Source organism: Diuraphis noxia, unplaced genomic scaffold, assembly GCF_037042655.1.
Source record: "Diuraphis noxia isolate RWA-SAM2 unplaced genomic scaffold, SU_Dnox_SAM2 contig0002, whole genome shotgun sequence".
Taxonomy (NCBI): Eukaryota; Metazoa; Arthropoda; class Insecta; order Hemiptera; family Aphididae; genus Diuraphis; species Diuraphis noxia.
In genome coordinates, this window is record NW_028301712.1 from 60795600 (window position 1) to 60811096 (window position 15497).

Genomic DNA, 15497 nt, shown 5'->3' on the forward strand with positions numbered 1-15497 from the left:
TCGTTTTTAGAAATATTATTTTTTTTGCATAAATTGAAGTCATTTAAAGAAAACAATATATCTTCTTTTATTAATGCCGTTTTTTCTTATTTTTTTAGTTTTTAAATGAAATTATAATCAAACATATATATTTGTATAAATTTAATTTTCCGGAGCAAAATATTTATTTCTGGGAATTCAAATAAATGAATATTGAGTTTTAAATAAGTAGTTAATTAGTAATATAACTAATAAGTACTAAAAGTTTTGATGAGTGAAGTAGCGGATCAACGTTTTACGAAGTACAACTTTGCCAATCTATCAACCGTCAACACATTATAACTTTAAAAATAAGTACTTATTTATAACTCGTCAGAAATACGGTTGTATTAAATCACAATTTTCAGAAAAATCGCATCAGGATAATATGGAATTAAACAATTTTTTATTCAAAAGTTTTGTTTAAATATTACTTCAAGGAATTGATTTTTTTTTAAATACGTTGATATATTATATTATTATGAGATAATGAGTGTTTACTGTTAAAAGAATAATCCAGTACCTACCTATACACAATACACATGTATACGCATTGGCGCAAATTACAGGGGTGCTAAGAGTGCTTAGCACCCTTAATTTTAATGCTAGCACCCCAAATCTCGTGATTATCTTAAATTATAACTAAAAATCATGAATACATGCCTCTACCATGGGTCAAGATAATCTATTGGACATAACAATTATGCACAAAGAAAGAGATATGGAAAGGTAGTGCTTAATAGATGTCCTGTGTTATAACTTATTCCAGGTATAATAACAATGAAACTTTCATAATATTATTATAACGAACTTCTAAATTAAAAAAAATTTTAACTAAATATTTTTGAGGGTGAAATGATTTTTTTATTTTTATTTTATTAAATTTTTTTAATTATACATTTTTAATATGAAAATTTCATTACACATATTATAAAACATAATTTGATTGGCATACATTATTATAATTTATAATAATGGCTAGTTTAATGCAGTGAAAATACCTTACAAGACGAGTAAAAAGTTTTTAATGAGTAGGCTAGTGTAAAAATATCAAAAAAGTATGTAATAAAGGATGAAAAATTGGCTAAAAAATGCTTAAAACGACCTAAGATTCAAAACAATTTAAAAAAAAAACAAAACAAATTCTTGATTGATTTTGTTTGTATTTAATTTAAAGTCTGAGTCAAGAAAGTTATGTTTAACAATAATCTAAAAATAGATTTTCCTACAAATTCACACCATCACACCCCTATATATAATATTGATTTAAATCTTCAATACATTTTATTTACAGAGATACCTATCAAATTTAACTGATATAAGGAGAAGTATCAGTATTTAACGAGAATATTAAGTCCGTTACAGTTTTGCCTCTAAAACTTTTTGAGTGATTTGTGCCTATGTTTATACGGTTTTAATCGCTAAAAAAAATAATAGTAAAAATATTCGTATAGGTATAATCCATCCAACCTAACCTATATTATAACTAAATACAATATATATATATCGACAGCTATTTTCTGGCGAAACGACGATGGTAACAACCACCAACCGCGCACATTTAGGTATAATAGATAATATAATATGTAGGTAACGAACACGCGTTAAAAATAATTTTTCTCTTAAATCACGAAATTCTCGGTAAATAATTTTTCTTCGGGTCTCGAACTACACAGCAGCAGCACCGGCACGCAGAGGGGTTCTCTACGTAATGGATTGCAGTCGTTTCCTCGGACCATTTTCCCGAGCACATATTATAGGTGCGGCGTTTCCAGTCCCGCTTTTCATGAAAAACCATGGCTTCAGTTAAATTACTCTTCATACGCAATACAATACAACGTGTGTTCTAGTGTAAGTATATGTATATATGTCGTGTATTATTATCCAACAGCTATTGCTTTTCGAAAATCCGTTCTCGGCCGGGTACGCAATCGCCAATCGGTATATATTTGTTTCGTACAGAATCCCATTTGTATTTGTTTGTCAGTATATATAATACTCATATACTCCATAACCGAATGAAATAGAATACGATTTTAAAAAAAACCTGAAAACAGTGGAAATCATTACGCGTTTTACGGAAAATTACATAATTCTATTATTATTTTTTAGAACATCACAAAAACCGTGTTATTATAACTGCAGTAACCTAGTTGTACTCAATTTTATTAATTAATGACGATATAACTGTTATTACCGGTTGGAAAATAAATGTATCATGCAATGTAAAAAAATAATGTCCATGATATTTTATGTTAATATTTAATTTAAACACTTGGCAATAGAAAATATTAAAAGTTTAAATCTGTTTAAACTAGAGTTGGGGAGGCGTTCATTCAACATTTAAAATAATATTAAAGCGTTTTAATGCATATAATTATAAAATTGTATTCCATTCGAAGTAATTACATTTTAAAATATTTCCTTACAATCTAATTAAATAGTTAGAGATATAAATATTGTACAATGGAAAGTAGGTATTTATATAGTTACTTCACAGAGAGTACGAATGGAAGACAACACCATACAATATTGCTGATGACTTCTTCGGTGTACATTCGTAGAATGTATTATTTATTACTACAAAAGACTCAATGAAAACAGAACAAACACGGCATAAGATTGATAAAATATTTTTTTTCGTTCATTATAGGTACACAGTATACATGAAGTTATACCTATTCATTTATTTTTACGAAATAAATCAATGTTTATGTCAAAGACAAATGTTATATAACTATATAAGTAGGCACTATTATAAATAATAAGTTAACACGAAATTCATATTTTATACAGACATATATAGTTGAAGCATTGAGAATTTTATTCAAGTTTAAGGTGTTAAAACTTAGAATTCAACGAAAAAAATAAGACTTCAAATATATTTTGTATAATAAAATTGAAAAAAAAAAATGTACTTCTATAATATTATAACCAGACAATAATTACAGCTCAAATGTTAAATTTTTAATTCATAATATTATAATATGATAATAAGTATCTTATATTATGGTCATCATAATGTTGAAAAGCACTATTATAAGTTATCATACCTAATGGCTAGTACTATAATATACATACGTATTATGGTTTAGTAATATGTAATTAATACGAACACAACTTTTCTATACTGCCATTTTATTAATTATAGATTCATTTTTTACAACTCTATTTTTAGTAATTGTACAGTGAAATACCAGGAGTTATTGATATTAAGTATTTAAATTTTATCTTCACACTCACAGAAATTATTAATATGGCGATCGGATTTACATATCGAGTTATACTTATGACGTTTAGATCGATTGAAATACAGGGTTTCCCGTGAGGATTTATCCATTGCGATATCTCCCGAAATTATGGTGATAATATCGAAATTCTAGTTTTGTAATAAGAATCACAGGGGTATAAGAACTACAATTATTTCATATTTTAATTTATTTTAATGTGTTGGTAAAAAAGTTAAAAAGTATATTTTTTAATTTAATTATTTCCAAAAAAATTGACCATCGCAATTTTGTAAAGTTTATTTTTCTCAAAATATTGACATTTTAAAATTTTATTTTCATTAATTTGATGATTTTTAATTTTTTTTTTTTTTAGTTTCGAAAAAAATTTCAAATTATGTAACACCGTAATGTTATCAAACATGTGACCGCCTCGCCGTGCGAATTCCCATACAGCCGGCCAAATACTTACCATGTTCCTAATAGTTATAATTAGGGCTGGGATTTTAATGCCCTAAAAAACCCAAAAAAATGCTTTTATAACCTAAAATTCTAAATAATGCACTACTAAAATTTTAGTATAAATTACAATAAAAAGTTTATAATAATATAATACAATATGGTATAATGTATAAATACATAGTTTTAGTATAGATCTAAAAAAAAGTTGTACACTATGTTGGATATAACTTATAATCATATTTATTTCTTCAAAACTAGAAAAAATATTAAAAATCAGGAAATTAATGAAAATAAAATTTTGAAATGTCAATATTTTCAGAAAAATAAACTCTACAAAATTGTTATGGTTATTAAATTAAAAAATATATTTTTATATTTTTTACAAAAACATTAAAATAAATTAAAAATTAAATAATTTTAGTTCTTATCCCTGTGAATCTTATTAAAAACCTAAATTTTTATATCTCCATTATTTCGTGAAATATCACAATGAGTAAACCTTCGCGGGACACCTTATATACAAAAGTAGGTACATTTTTTTTTAACGACAATAATTGCATATTTTAAGGTATTCATGAAATTCAAAAAATTGTTTATCTAATCGTAATGCACATGAACGTGTTTTCATATGCAAATGAAGTTAACAAATAAAATCTTGACATTTTAAAATAATAAATATATTTATATTATACACCGCAGAAACGAAAATACGTAAACATTAATTTATTTCCAATCACCCGCCCGCGACTTATACGAGTCATACGATACGGATTTTAGCCGAAACCAACAATATAATAATATATAGATGGTAAATACTATTATATGCTTTGCAGTTATACGATATCAAAACGGTTGATTGGTACGAAATATTATGTTCGTCATAGATTCATATTATCAATATTATCATAATATTGTTTTATCCATTTTTTCACAATACCATATTATTATAACATAATATAATATCATATCATAATACTACATCGTTCATTTATTACACATACATACGAGTATATGAGTAAAAGAGTTTATTATATTTGACTCATTGGCATTTCTGCAGATCGCATTTCCGAGATTGTACACACGTTGTTTTTAGTCTGTTTTAGTAGGTATATCTACTTATATATAATGGGTAGGTACTTATGAAGTTTAGTTTATGACTGCATCAGATACAATATTATTATAATATTAATTTCGATAACGTTAAATTATGCGTTCTGTGCTCCTATATAAACATAATAAAAGTTATACACACATTATACGTTTTCCGGTATACGCTGTATAGGTAATAATGTATTATATGTTTCCTCTTGATCAGCTGTTTTCATCAGATAAAATAGTAAATGGATTTCCACCCCTTCACTTGTCTTAAAAATAAAAACCAAGAATTTGCACTAGTGTCTAGCATATTATATTCTACTCTTCATTCTTCAATGGCATATTAACATATGCATACCTATTGACTATTATATTATATAATAATATAATCCTTATAAGTACCGTAACTTCAATATTTTAGCGGGAATTAATGCTTTCAGTCCCTCACCACCCCTCCCAAAAAAAAAAAAAATAATACAGATCGTGATTATTAGAATCGAATGTGAAGAGGATGTGAGATCGTCCAATTTCATTTAGACGACTGTTGAACCATTATTGCTCTTAAAATTATTATTCACTACGATCGTTGTAAATGAGAATACAATTATTATAAATATTATGTTTTAAAATCGCAGATATGAGTGTTTTTATTGAAGAACACTAGGAAAAATATTATCGATTGGGAACAATAGAAACGATTTTTTCACCGTTAGTTTCATGTTCAAAATTTCCAAAAAGTTTTTTTTTAATGTTATTTTAAAATTACATTTACAATCTGCAGCAAGACTGCAACGCTTGACTAGTATCATCAGCAAATTTAATAATTATCTAATAATATAATATACAAAAATAATAGCAATAAATAATATAAAAAGAGACCATCCAGCGATATTATTTATTAAAAGTATTAAGTGATAGAACAGATTCTATTTTATTTTTATTTTTTAAATCAATGAGTTTTTTTTTCTCCCAAACTATACTACTAGGACCAAACTGTCTTCTTCATCCATAGTATATACTTTCGTATACTATCCGTATGTGTCTTGTGCAAATTTGGAAAATTTTAAATTTAAGTCATTAAAATATTGAAAAAAAAAATGAATTATACTTGACTCAATATAATTAGATATTTCTATGTAAAATGTGTAAACGATAGGCACGTTCATTGATAATAACGATTATAGCAAAACCGAAATGAGTATTCTCCATTTTAATATATACATTTTGTGAACAGTTGTGTTAGTCGGGTAGGGCGGAGAGTTTAGAGTATTGAATAAACCTGGATTCAACACTGGGTGGTACTCAACTTTGAATTTGTCACACTCGATTACAGGAATAAATGGCAAAAACGAAAATATGGACTTTCACGTTGCTTAATATAATATTAAAATGGCGACTAAAAACCGGACACCAACGCCATGCAGGTCCTTCACCCGGCAGCGTCGTCGTGGCGGACCATGCACGTGCCGACATCGCAAGTCGTTCTAATTTATTTATTATGCATGGGAAGAGTATTATACGTCATTTTATCGTTATAAAACGATCACGTATTGTAACACATAATAATATTATGTGAGATGAGAAGAGACGAACAATTAATAAACCAACTCAGATAAATCACACATTTACACCTGCATAAGTTTGAAACACGCACAGCGGGGTACGATATATTTTATACTATAATATAGACATTCATATTGTATGTTATAAACACACAATTATTTATATAATGATTTTACGGCACTTTAGTACCTCATCGACAATGGTCTATATAGATCTATATCATATCTCGGCGCGTAGTACCTACATGGGCTATCTTGGACTTAATGTCGTCTCACATCTAATATGCCATAATGTAACTAGTGAGTTTTGAGGACTACTACAGTACCCACTCATATGTAGGATTGTACTGTGAAAATGAAAAAAAAACAATTTTAAAACTGTGTTTGTATTATTTTGTGTTCCATAATCTCTAGTTATTTATAATATTATACAGCCAGTCCAAATTCGTCTGAGTAAAGTAAATTTAAATATATTGATTTGCTATTCAATTAAAATATTTATCAGAGTAAATAGTGAGCAGTGTCCATGTAACAAAAAACTCACGAGTCACCCATAGGCTTTAGAGGGATATGTTAAATTATCGGTATAAATATATGCATAGAGCTGATACCAATATGCCATTAAATACCATTCGCCTCGGGTGTAAGAATTATTTTAGATCCGGCACTAGATTCGAGTTTAATGAAATCATAATATATATAAATGATAGTAAACATAATACTATACATTAATTGTTCACAAGATCGTTTGTTACGCCATCGACCTTGAAAGACAAATATAAATGAACTTTTACGCGTAATATTAGTATATTTATCACAATCTAGATATTAATTTTTTATTATTATTATTCATGATAGTCTAATAATAAAATCATTCTATTATGTATGCATTTAATGAGACAATAAATTATTCTGTCATATAGGTAGGTACCTACTCATCATGTTATGATTATTAAAATAATATTGTAGTTATAACATTGTTATAGAATATACCTAGAATATCAATAACTTTTGATCAGACATAAATCATGAATTTAAATAAATCGGATATGCAATACGAAACGGTAAGGTAGAAATAAGGATAAAACTAAAACATTGAATTTGTTTTAAATATGTCTTGCTATAACCTATAGCTATATTACATAATATTATGTTTACATTTGGTAAATACTTATGTATAGAAAATTATTTTAAAGCTGTTCGTACACAAGTGGTTGTTTTCCAGTGCCAAGATACTGAATTTATGTTATGTTCAGTTGAAATGATAAAGTGTTTTTACACATTTGAATTCGTTCATCCATAATTTCATTTTATACTATTATCATACTACCATATACTATACTATAATGTACCAAAGTAAATTATATTAAAAATGTATTCAACCGAATATTGTGTAATCTAACAAAGGAAATAATGTATATACCTACCCACATAAACAAGTGGGGTTTTTTTAATATCGCCACATGAGCTTAACCTCCTCTAGATTGGAGAAAATATGCTACTATCTATAAATTGGCATCTACTCCAAGAAAATAGTTCTTCCAAAAAAAAATAAATTATGTGTCAATGAATATTCGTTTTAAAAATAAGCATACGAATATTAAAATAGAAAATAAATTACTATTACCCCTACCAGGCTTATAAACTAAACCATGTTAACCCAGTAGTGGCCAGTGGGCTTAAGCGAGGGGCTAGAAGGCTTTGGACCCCCTCCCACTTGGGACTAAGCTATTTATTTATCTAAGACAAGTATAAACTATAAATTATGATACACATATCAATAATTAATATAAAATATCTTCATTGAAGACTATGGTCTCAACAGATAACAATATCATTGAACAGTTTTTAAAAGTTAAAAATAGAAACTTGGAATTAATAATGTAATATAAAATTTTTTTAAATAAACAGTTCATTTTTGTTATTATTTCAATATAATTACTCTTATAAATGTTTTCAGATGAAAATTAATAACAATATAACTATTTTAAATTTTTTGTTATTGTGAAACAAATACATAAAAAAAAAAAAAAAAAAAATGATTTACATATTAGTAAAAACATATCATGTTAACTAAATTTTTATATAAATTTAAAATACAACTACGAAAATTCTTGAGCCTCAATTAGCCCCTCCCTCCTTGGTGAGTGATAAAAACCGCCCCTGTGTTAATCTATAAGTATTCTAACAGTTTGTAGATTTGACATTTAACACAATGAATGAAAGAAAGCTACAAGCTACAAGAGTTTCAAATTTCGCAGCAGTAGATGGACAAAATGAAGAAAATAGGGGCAATTGCTTGTTGTAGGTGCATAAAACACTCCAGTTGATTAGGATCAGCCACATTAAATATAAAGATAATAATAAATAGTACAATCAAATTAACAAACAAACTATTTAATAACATATTATACATCTGACACATGAAAATTAATTGATAATATTAAATACGTCTGTTGCCGTTTTGACGAAAATTTTCCCAGTTACTTACGTTTCAATTATACATATTTCTATTTGCTTATTTTTTGCGATGACATTATAAAACGAGTATATGATGTTATTACGGTCATGATAATAAAATGAAACATTTAGACTATCACCGGATTATAAATATAATAAAAAACCTAACTTAAAACCAGTACTGCAGTAGAAAGTATTTTTTACATATCTTGTGTAGAGGTAATAGTAGGAAATAATAAATTTCTTTTTTAAGGTATTCCTCGCGTGTTACAACAAAAGCAGAAGCAACGGATGAACGACCATCAATCGATCGGTTGAATGTAAAACGAATTAAAATGAAGTTATCAAGAGGAGTACATACAATACTGACAGTAGCCAAGGAGTGCAAATTAACCAAATATTAACTGATCAAGGAACATACGGCCAAGGAAAATTTGACTAAGGAGGATACGACCAAAGCGCGTATGGACAAGGTGTTCCACCAAATCAAGGAACGTTGAAAAACGATCAAGGAACACATGGCCGATTAGTAGCAGTAATAAAACAAGAGACGCACGATCAAAGTAGATATGGACAATCAGTGCTACTTAACCAAGATAATTCATGGTTTAGCTATAAACATTCTAGAATTGTATGATTTACAAGGTGGTCAAGTCCAAGAAGCACAAATTGAAGATCTATCAGAAGAGCCCGCAAAAGTCCAGTACCAGACTGTCGAAAAGGAGATGATCCAACCGTACTTGGTCGAGATGGAGATACACATACCATACCTGGTAAAGGTCAAAGTTTCCGTCGACCGTCGACCGTCTTACCCTTTGCACGTGCCCAAGCCATGCCCGGTGTCGGTTGAAAAGCCGATAAGGCAATGTGCCGCAACCATATTATACACCGTCTACAAACAAATCCCGTATAAAGTCAAGGTACCCATTGACAAATTGTATACCGTGGTCATACCTTACGAGACGCACGTACCGTACATGGTAGAAAGGCCGATTCCATACCCAATCACCATGTCCGTCGATCGACCGTCAGTACCAGGTAATCGTCGAAAACCATGCAGGACCGTACACTGTACAGAAGCCGGTTCCATATGTTGTGCATAAGCCAATACCGTACCAGGTAAAGGTTCCGGTAATAGTCAATGTTTCAGTACCATACCATACAGCTGGTACTCAGACGGAAAGCCCTTTACATACAATTCGTGGAGACCGCAAAGCTATGAATTATCTGGCAACAAACCTGCAGGATGATGTTTCGAAAAAAATGCAAACCACCATAGTTATAGTCATAAATATTGAATACGACGAATACGTATACTTTTACCTACCTATAATCATTCGTTATATTCACCATTTAGAATATATTGAACTTATTATAAATATTATATTATATTATGTAAAAATATACAATTTTTTTATGCTGTATTATTCATATAATAAATATATATATATACATATATATATAACTATTATACAACTATACAACTCGAAATCAAAGTGATTTTGCTTTATACTGTATATTATATATCATATTATTTATATCGATCCATTCTCCAATAATAATTGGATCCCTATAGTGGTTTTATTTTTTGTACATTACAGTTCATATCGAAGCAGGCGTATCATTAATATTAATATATTATGGAAACAGATACTTAATAGTATATTATGTTCTTTGAAAAGTCAAGCAAACGATTTGAGCTTATTATGTAAGCATTGCACAGAGTAGAAAGATGTTAGTAAAATAACGTTTTATTCATAAAAAATATTGTAATAAACTTAAAACCTGAATAAATAATATGAGGAACGTATGTAGGTATAATAAACGTAGGTACACTTAATAGTTTTTATTTTAAAAAATACATACTTATGTTTAAAAAGCATTTAACTCAAGTCGGTAGAATGAAAAAGATTTGAAAAATAAAGCCTGCTCTTATATTCACAACATTGTATTTTAATATACTCGTTTTTCAATTTTGACTTGATTATGGTTATGGCTTTTTTGTCTCGCTGGTTTTTATAAACTAGGTAATTAAGTATTTATTGTATAACAAAATCATCATTATAAAATAATTAAATACCTATTTAATAATATATAATAATATAGTATCATAAATATTATATTATAGGTACTTAAATAATTACAATCATGTATCGATTAAAATCATATTTCAAAACAAACGGATAACATAGAGTATTATGTTAGATGGTAATAAAACACGTTGTACTAGTATGTATCGAATAACGAAGGATAATTAATGTAGATTGTAGGTTTAGATACTTAATAAGCAGTTTTCGGTTAAAATATATATTTTATTTCATATTGATTTGTTTAAATAATTTTATTGACATAGAAATATATTATTACTCAAATAGCGTACGCATGTATGTTCCTGCAGGCTTCTCGCACGGTGCTATCAACTATCAATTATTTTTTTTAAATTCATTTTATGTATAACAATATTGTCATACGTATTTGTTATCAATATAGTGTATATATTGTAATAAATTAATTTAATGCATAAAATTGAATATAAGTTGTTAAGTTCAGAAATTACGTAAACGAAATATATTGCAACATAAAACTAAAGTTTATTTGATATCTGTCAATCACAATTATTTTAACATCAGGTTATCCTAATAGATTTTGAAGCATTATATGAGTTCACACGTTTATTTTTAAGAGATTGAATAAATATAAAAATATTATTATTATCATTGAAATTGTAGATAGTCAGTTTGAAACAGACTATGATAGTAAATTAATTAGTAAAATTTGGAGTAAATAATAATTAATTTATAATTGTAGTAACTAATAACTAGAATTCTACATCTCCACTAGGTCTAGGATCGTTTCAAAAATTCTTAATACCTGAATCATTAATATTGTTTATTATAATACTGATAATATAATAAAGTTTTTTTTTTTTGTTTTTTTAGAATATTTACTGTGCTTTATATTAACTTTTTACTTGCATTTGCAATTATTATAGTTGTTTAGTTATAATAAATCAATATTCAATATCATGAATCTTAAGTCACCGAGAACTGACAAACCATTTATTTTAAGGGAATGAAGTAATTTTTAAAAGTGAATTTATTTCAGGAAGTTTTATATTTCTTAAAATTCATCATTCATGCTTCAATATCTGTGAATATTATGCAATTAGAAAGATAAATAATAATTATGTACATACTTTGAGGTGGTTAAGCCCTAAAAACTTTTAAGAGGGGACTAAGTAGACTTATGCCTTTCAACCCAATTTCTTCTACGTCTATAACATATTAGTTTCAGAAGTATAATTAATTCACTTATTTAACAAGTACAATATAGTTCGTACATTATTATTTTACCATTTGTATTTACCTATTAAAAAGTTATTGTTTTTATATTTATAGCAACATGATTAAAATCCAAAAGACAAAGTTGATTACTTGAAATAATAAAAAACATAGCGGTAACATAACAGATTCTTGTATAAATGCAATAAAACTACAACAAAAACATAGTATAATATCTTTTATATTAGCACGGTTGCTTTTATTAAATTAATAAATTATTATTAATATATTTATTAATTATTATTAATTTACATAACAATCAATTATCTAATTCTAATGCATATTTTAATAATTTTTTAACTCGAAAATATTATGTGTAAATTCTCTATCGTTACGATTAATTGATTATTTGCATATTTTATCATTCATAGCACTCATAATTTTATAACATGTGTTTAAAAAAACCATAACAACATACCTACTAATGATCATATTTAAACAAAAGATAATTAATATTATGATGTTTTTTTATATCATACAAATAAAATGAACGGTTAATGTTGAGAATAATTACTGTGGTGAAATCAGTTATTCGATTTTATTTATTTAATACGGGCTTTAAATAATGATAAAAAATAGGTAAACTTAAACTTCAAATATTTATTTAATATTTAATATTTGTTTTTTTTATCAAAACAACTAGTTATGACGATATGTTAAAAAAAAAACTATTAAATTAATGAAGGAATTTAAATTATAAAATAATGTGGTATGTATTGTGTGTCCCATAAATATTAGATTGAAACTCTTATTTTTAACTGCTATTTCAATGTTTGGACACAACATATTATAAAAATTTAATAAATAATATACGATTCTAATACTGATTTAATAAACGCAGTTTCGGATGTGGTACTATATAGTATAAAACATAGGTAGAGCAACAACAAAAACAACAACAACATCAACAGCATGATAATTTATAATACATGTAACTAACACTATTATTAAGGCGCTTTAATTAGACGTACGTTTTTCGTATCACGCACTAATAAAGTTCGTTGGTATAAAACTATCGTTTATTCTAAAACGTGTTATGACATTGTAATAATAATATTATTATGTGACAATTCGTCGAGATTAGAAAGTAGATTAGAGCGGAAAACGCCGCTAGAGGAGGAGGAAATCATCTCTACAACAGAGTTCCTAGGTGAACCGTGGTATAATGTTAGATCACACAACACACAGTACAAAAAGCCGAGCGTGTGAACCAACGGACATCAGTCCATCGCTGCGTTCACATAGAACGTACCTACCCATTGGCGAGCACTGAGTAAGTTTTCATAATAATGACTGTAATGTTGATGCGAATGACGTACGTCGTCGGGCTGTGCGTATTCGTCGCTGGCGGGGTGGAGGTGCAGACTAACGAGACCGAGGAGAACACTTCGGCGACGACAACTCTGGCAGCGGTGACGACTGTGACGACGGACGACGACAAAGGACACGACAAGAGAGGCGTCATCGACACCGGTTATGGTTTCGGTGCCACCAGTTACAGTAACGTAGTACACGGTGCACATTTCCAGCACGGGCACGAACAGAGAGTAATCGCCAAAACGATCATCCAGGAGGTGGCCCAACCGTACCCCGTCGAAGTCGAAAAACGAGTACCGTACCCGGTAAAGGTCGAGGTGCCTGTCGACCGCCCTTACCCGGTGCACGTGCCCAAACCATATCCGGTACACGTCAACAAGCCCGTACCGTATGAGGTCAAAGTCAACGTACCGCAACCGTACACCGTCTACAAGCACGTCCCGTACGAAGTCAAGTACCCAGTTGACAAGCCGTATACCGTGCACGTGCCCAAACCGTATACTGTTTACGTGGAGAAGCGTGTCCCATATGAAGTCGTCAAGCACGTCCCTTATCCAGTCAAGGTTTTCGTTGACAAGCCGTACACCGTGAAAGTTCCCGTGGATAAACACATCCCGTACACCGTCGAAAAACCCGTTCCCTATCTAGTCAAAGTACCAGTTGACCGCCCATACCAAGTGACTGTCGAAAAGCACGTGCCGTATCCCGTTGACAAACCGGTGCCTTATCCCGTTGAGAAACGAGTGCCGTACCCAGTCAAAGTTCCTGTCAAAGTTGAAGTCCCGGTACCTTACGAAGTAAAAGGCCACGAACAAAAATTATTTTGGCCAAAGCTACGTAAAGAAGAAGTAGAACAACAGCAACAACAGTACGAACCTGAAGAACAACTGCAACAACAGCAGTACGTACCCGAAGAACAATCTCAACCACAACATTATAAACCAGAAATACAGTCACAAGTACAACAATATGAGCCCGAAGAACAATCTCAACTACAACAATATGAATTAAAAGTACAATCACAAGCACAACAATATGAACCCGAAGAACAATCTCAACAACAACAATATGAATCAAAAGTAGTGTCACAAGCACAACAATATGAACCCGAAGAACAATCTCAACAACAACAATATGAATCAAAAGTACAATCACAAGCACAACAATATGAACCCGAAGAACAACCTCAACAAAAATATGAGCCAAAAGTACAGTCACAACCACAACAATATGAACCTGAAGAACAGTCGCAACCACAACAATATGAACCTGAAGAACAGTCGCAACCACAACAGCAGTACGTGTACCAACTGAAACCACATAAACAACAACAATATAAATACGAAGAACAACTACAAAAACAAGATAATAGTGATGAGCAATCACAACAATCTGACGAACACTCAGAACAATCACAACAACAAAAGGAAGAAGGCGAACAAGAGAATAGTAATTATCAATAACTCTTTTAATTCTTTTTTTCTGCCTAGTCATAAATCATTACCATATTATATTATTTTAGTTAGGTTAGATTTTGTGTTACTGCTATCGAAATCAAATGTTATATCTACCTTGATTGTAAACGAATATTATGTAAATAGATTTAATGAATAATCAAATAAAGACTAATTTTATATTAAAATCTATTTTTTTTTTCAATTTTACAAAATAATTTAAGATAAAATATGTATTATTCTGTTTGCGTTGATCTCTGAATATGTTTCTCCTTATTGATGTCTACAGCTTACTGGAAGACGACATTTATTTTTTAGACAAGTTTATTCACTAAAATCAGTGTTACACAATTTGTTCAACTTGAAGAGCTCAAAAAATATTCGAGCGTTTAAATATTTTTCGACAAATTATAGTTATGTATTTTGTCTATAATATAGTCTTGAGCAATATATTTGAAACAATATAAGATATTGAAAACTAATTAATCATAGATAAATTCATATCAATATGATTTAATCAATATATGACGATTAATAATGATAATTTATTTATTAAAGCTG

The 15497-nt window shown here is 29.0% G+C and overlaps 1 protein-coding gene and 1 pseudogene across 1 annotated transcript; both read left to right on the forward strand.

The window, feature by feature from the left end:
* The first annotated feature begins 9141 nt into the window (after nt 1-9141).
* LOC107163916 (uncharacterized) lies at nt 9142-11514 on the forward strand (annotated as a pseudogene).
* A 1845-nt stretch (nt 11515-13359) lies between these two features.
* LOC107163927 (uncharacterized) lies at nt 13360-15124 on the forward strand. The gene has a single exon (XM_015511567.2). The coding sequence runs from the start codon at nt 13455-13457 to the stop codon at nt 14943-14945; it is 1491 nt and encodes a 496-aa protein (XP_015367053.2). The 5' UTR covers nt 13360-13454; the 3' UTR covers nt 14946-15124.
* The last annotated feature ends 373 nt before the right edge of the window (nt 15125-15497 follow it).

Bases quoted from the DNA above. Each gene is read 5' to 3' on its own strand.
- LOC107163927 (XM_015511567.2), top strand. From the start codon at position 13,455: ATGACTGTAATGTTGATGCGAATGACGTACGTCGTCGGGCTGTGCGTA.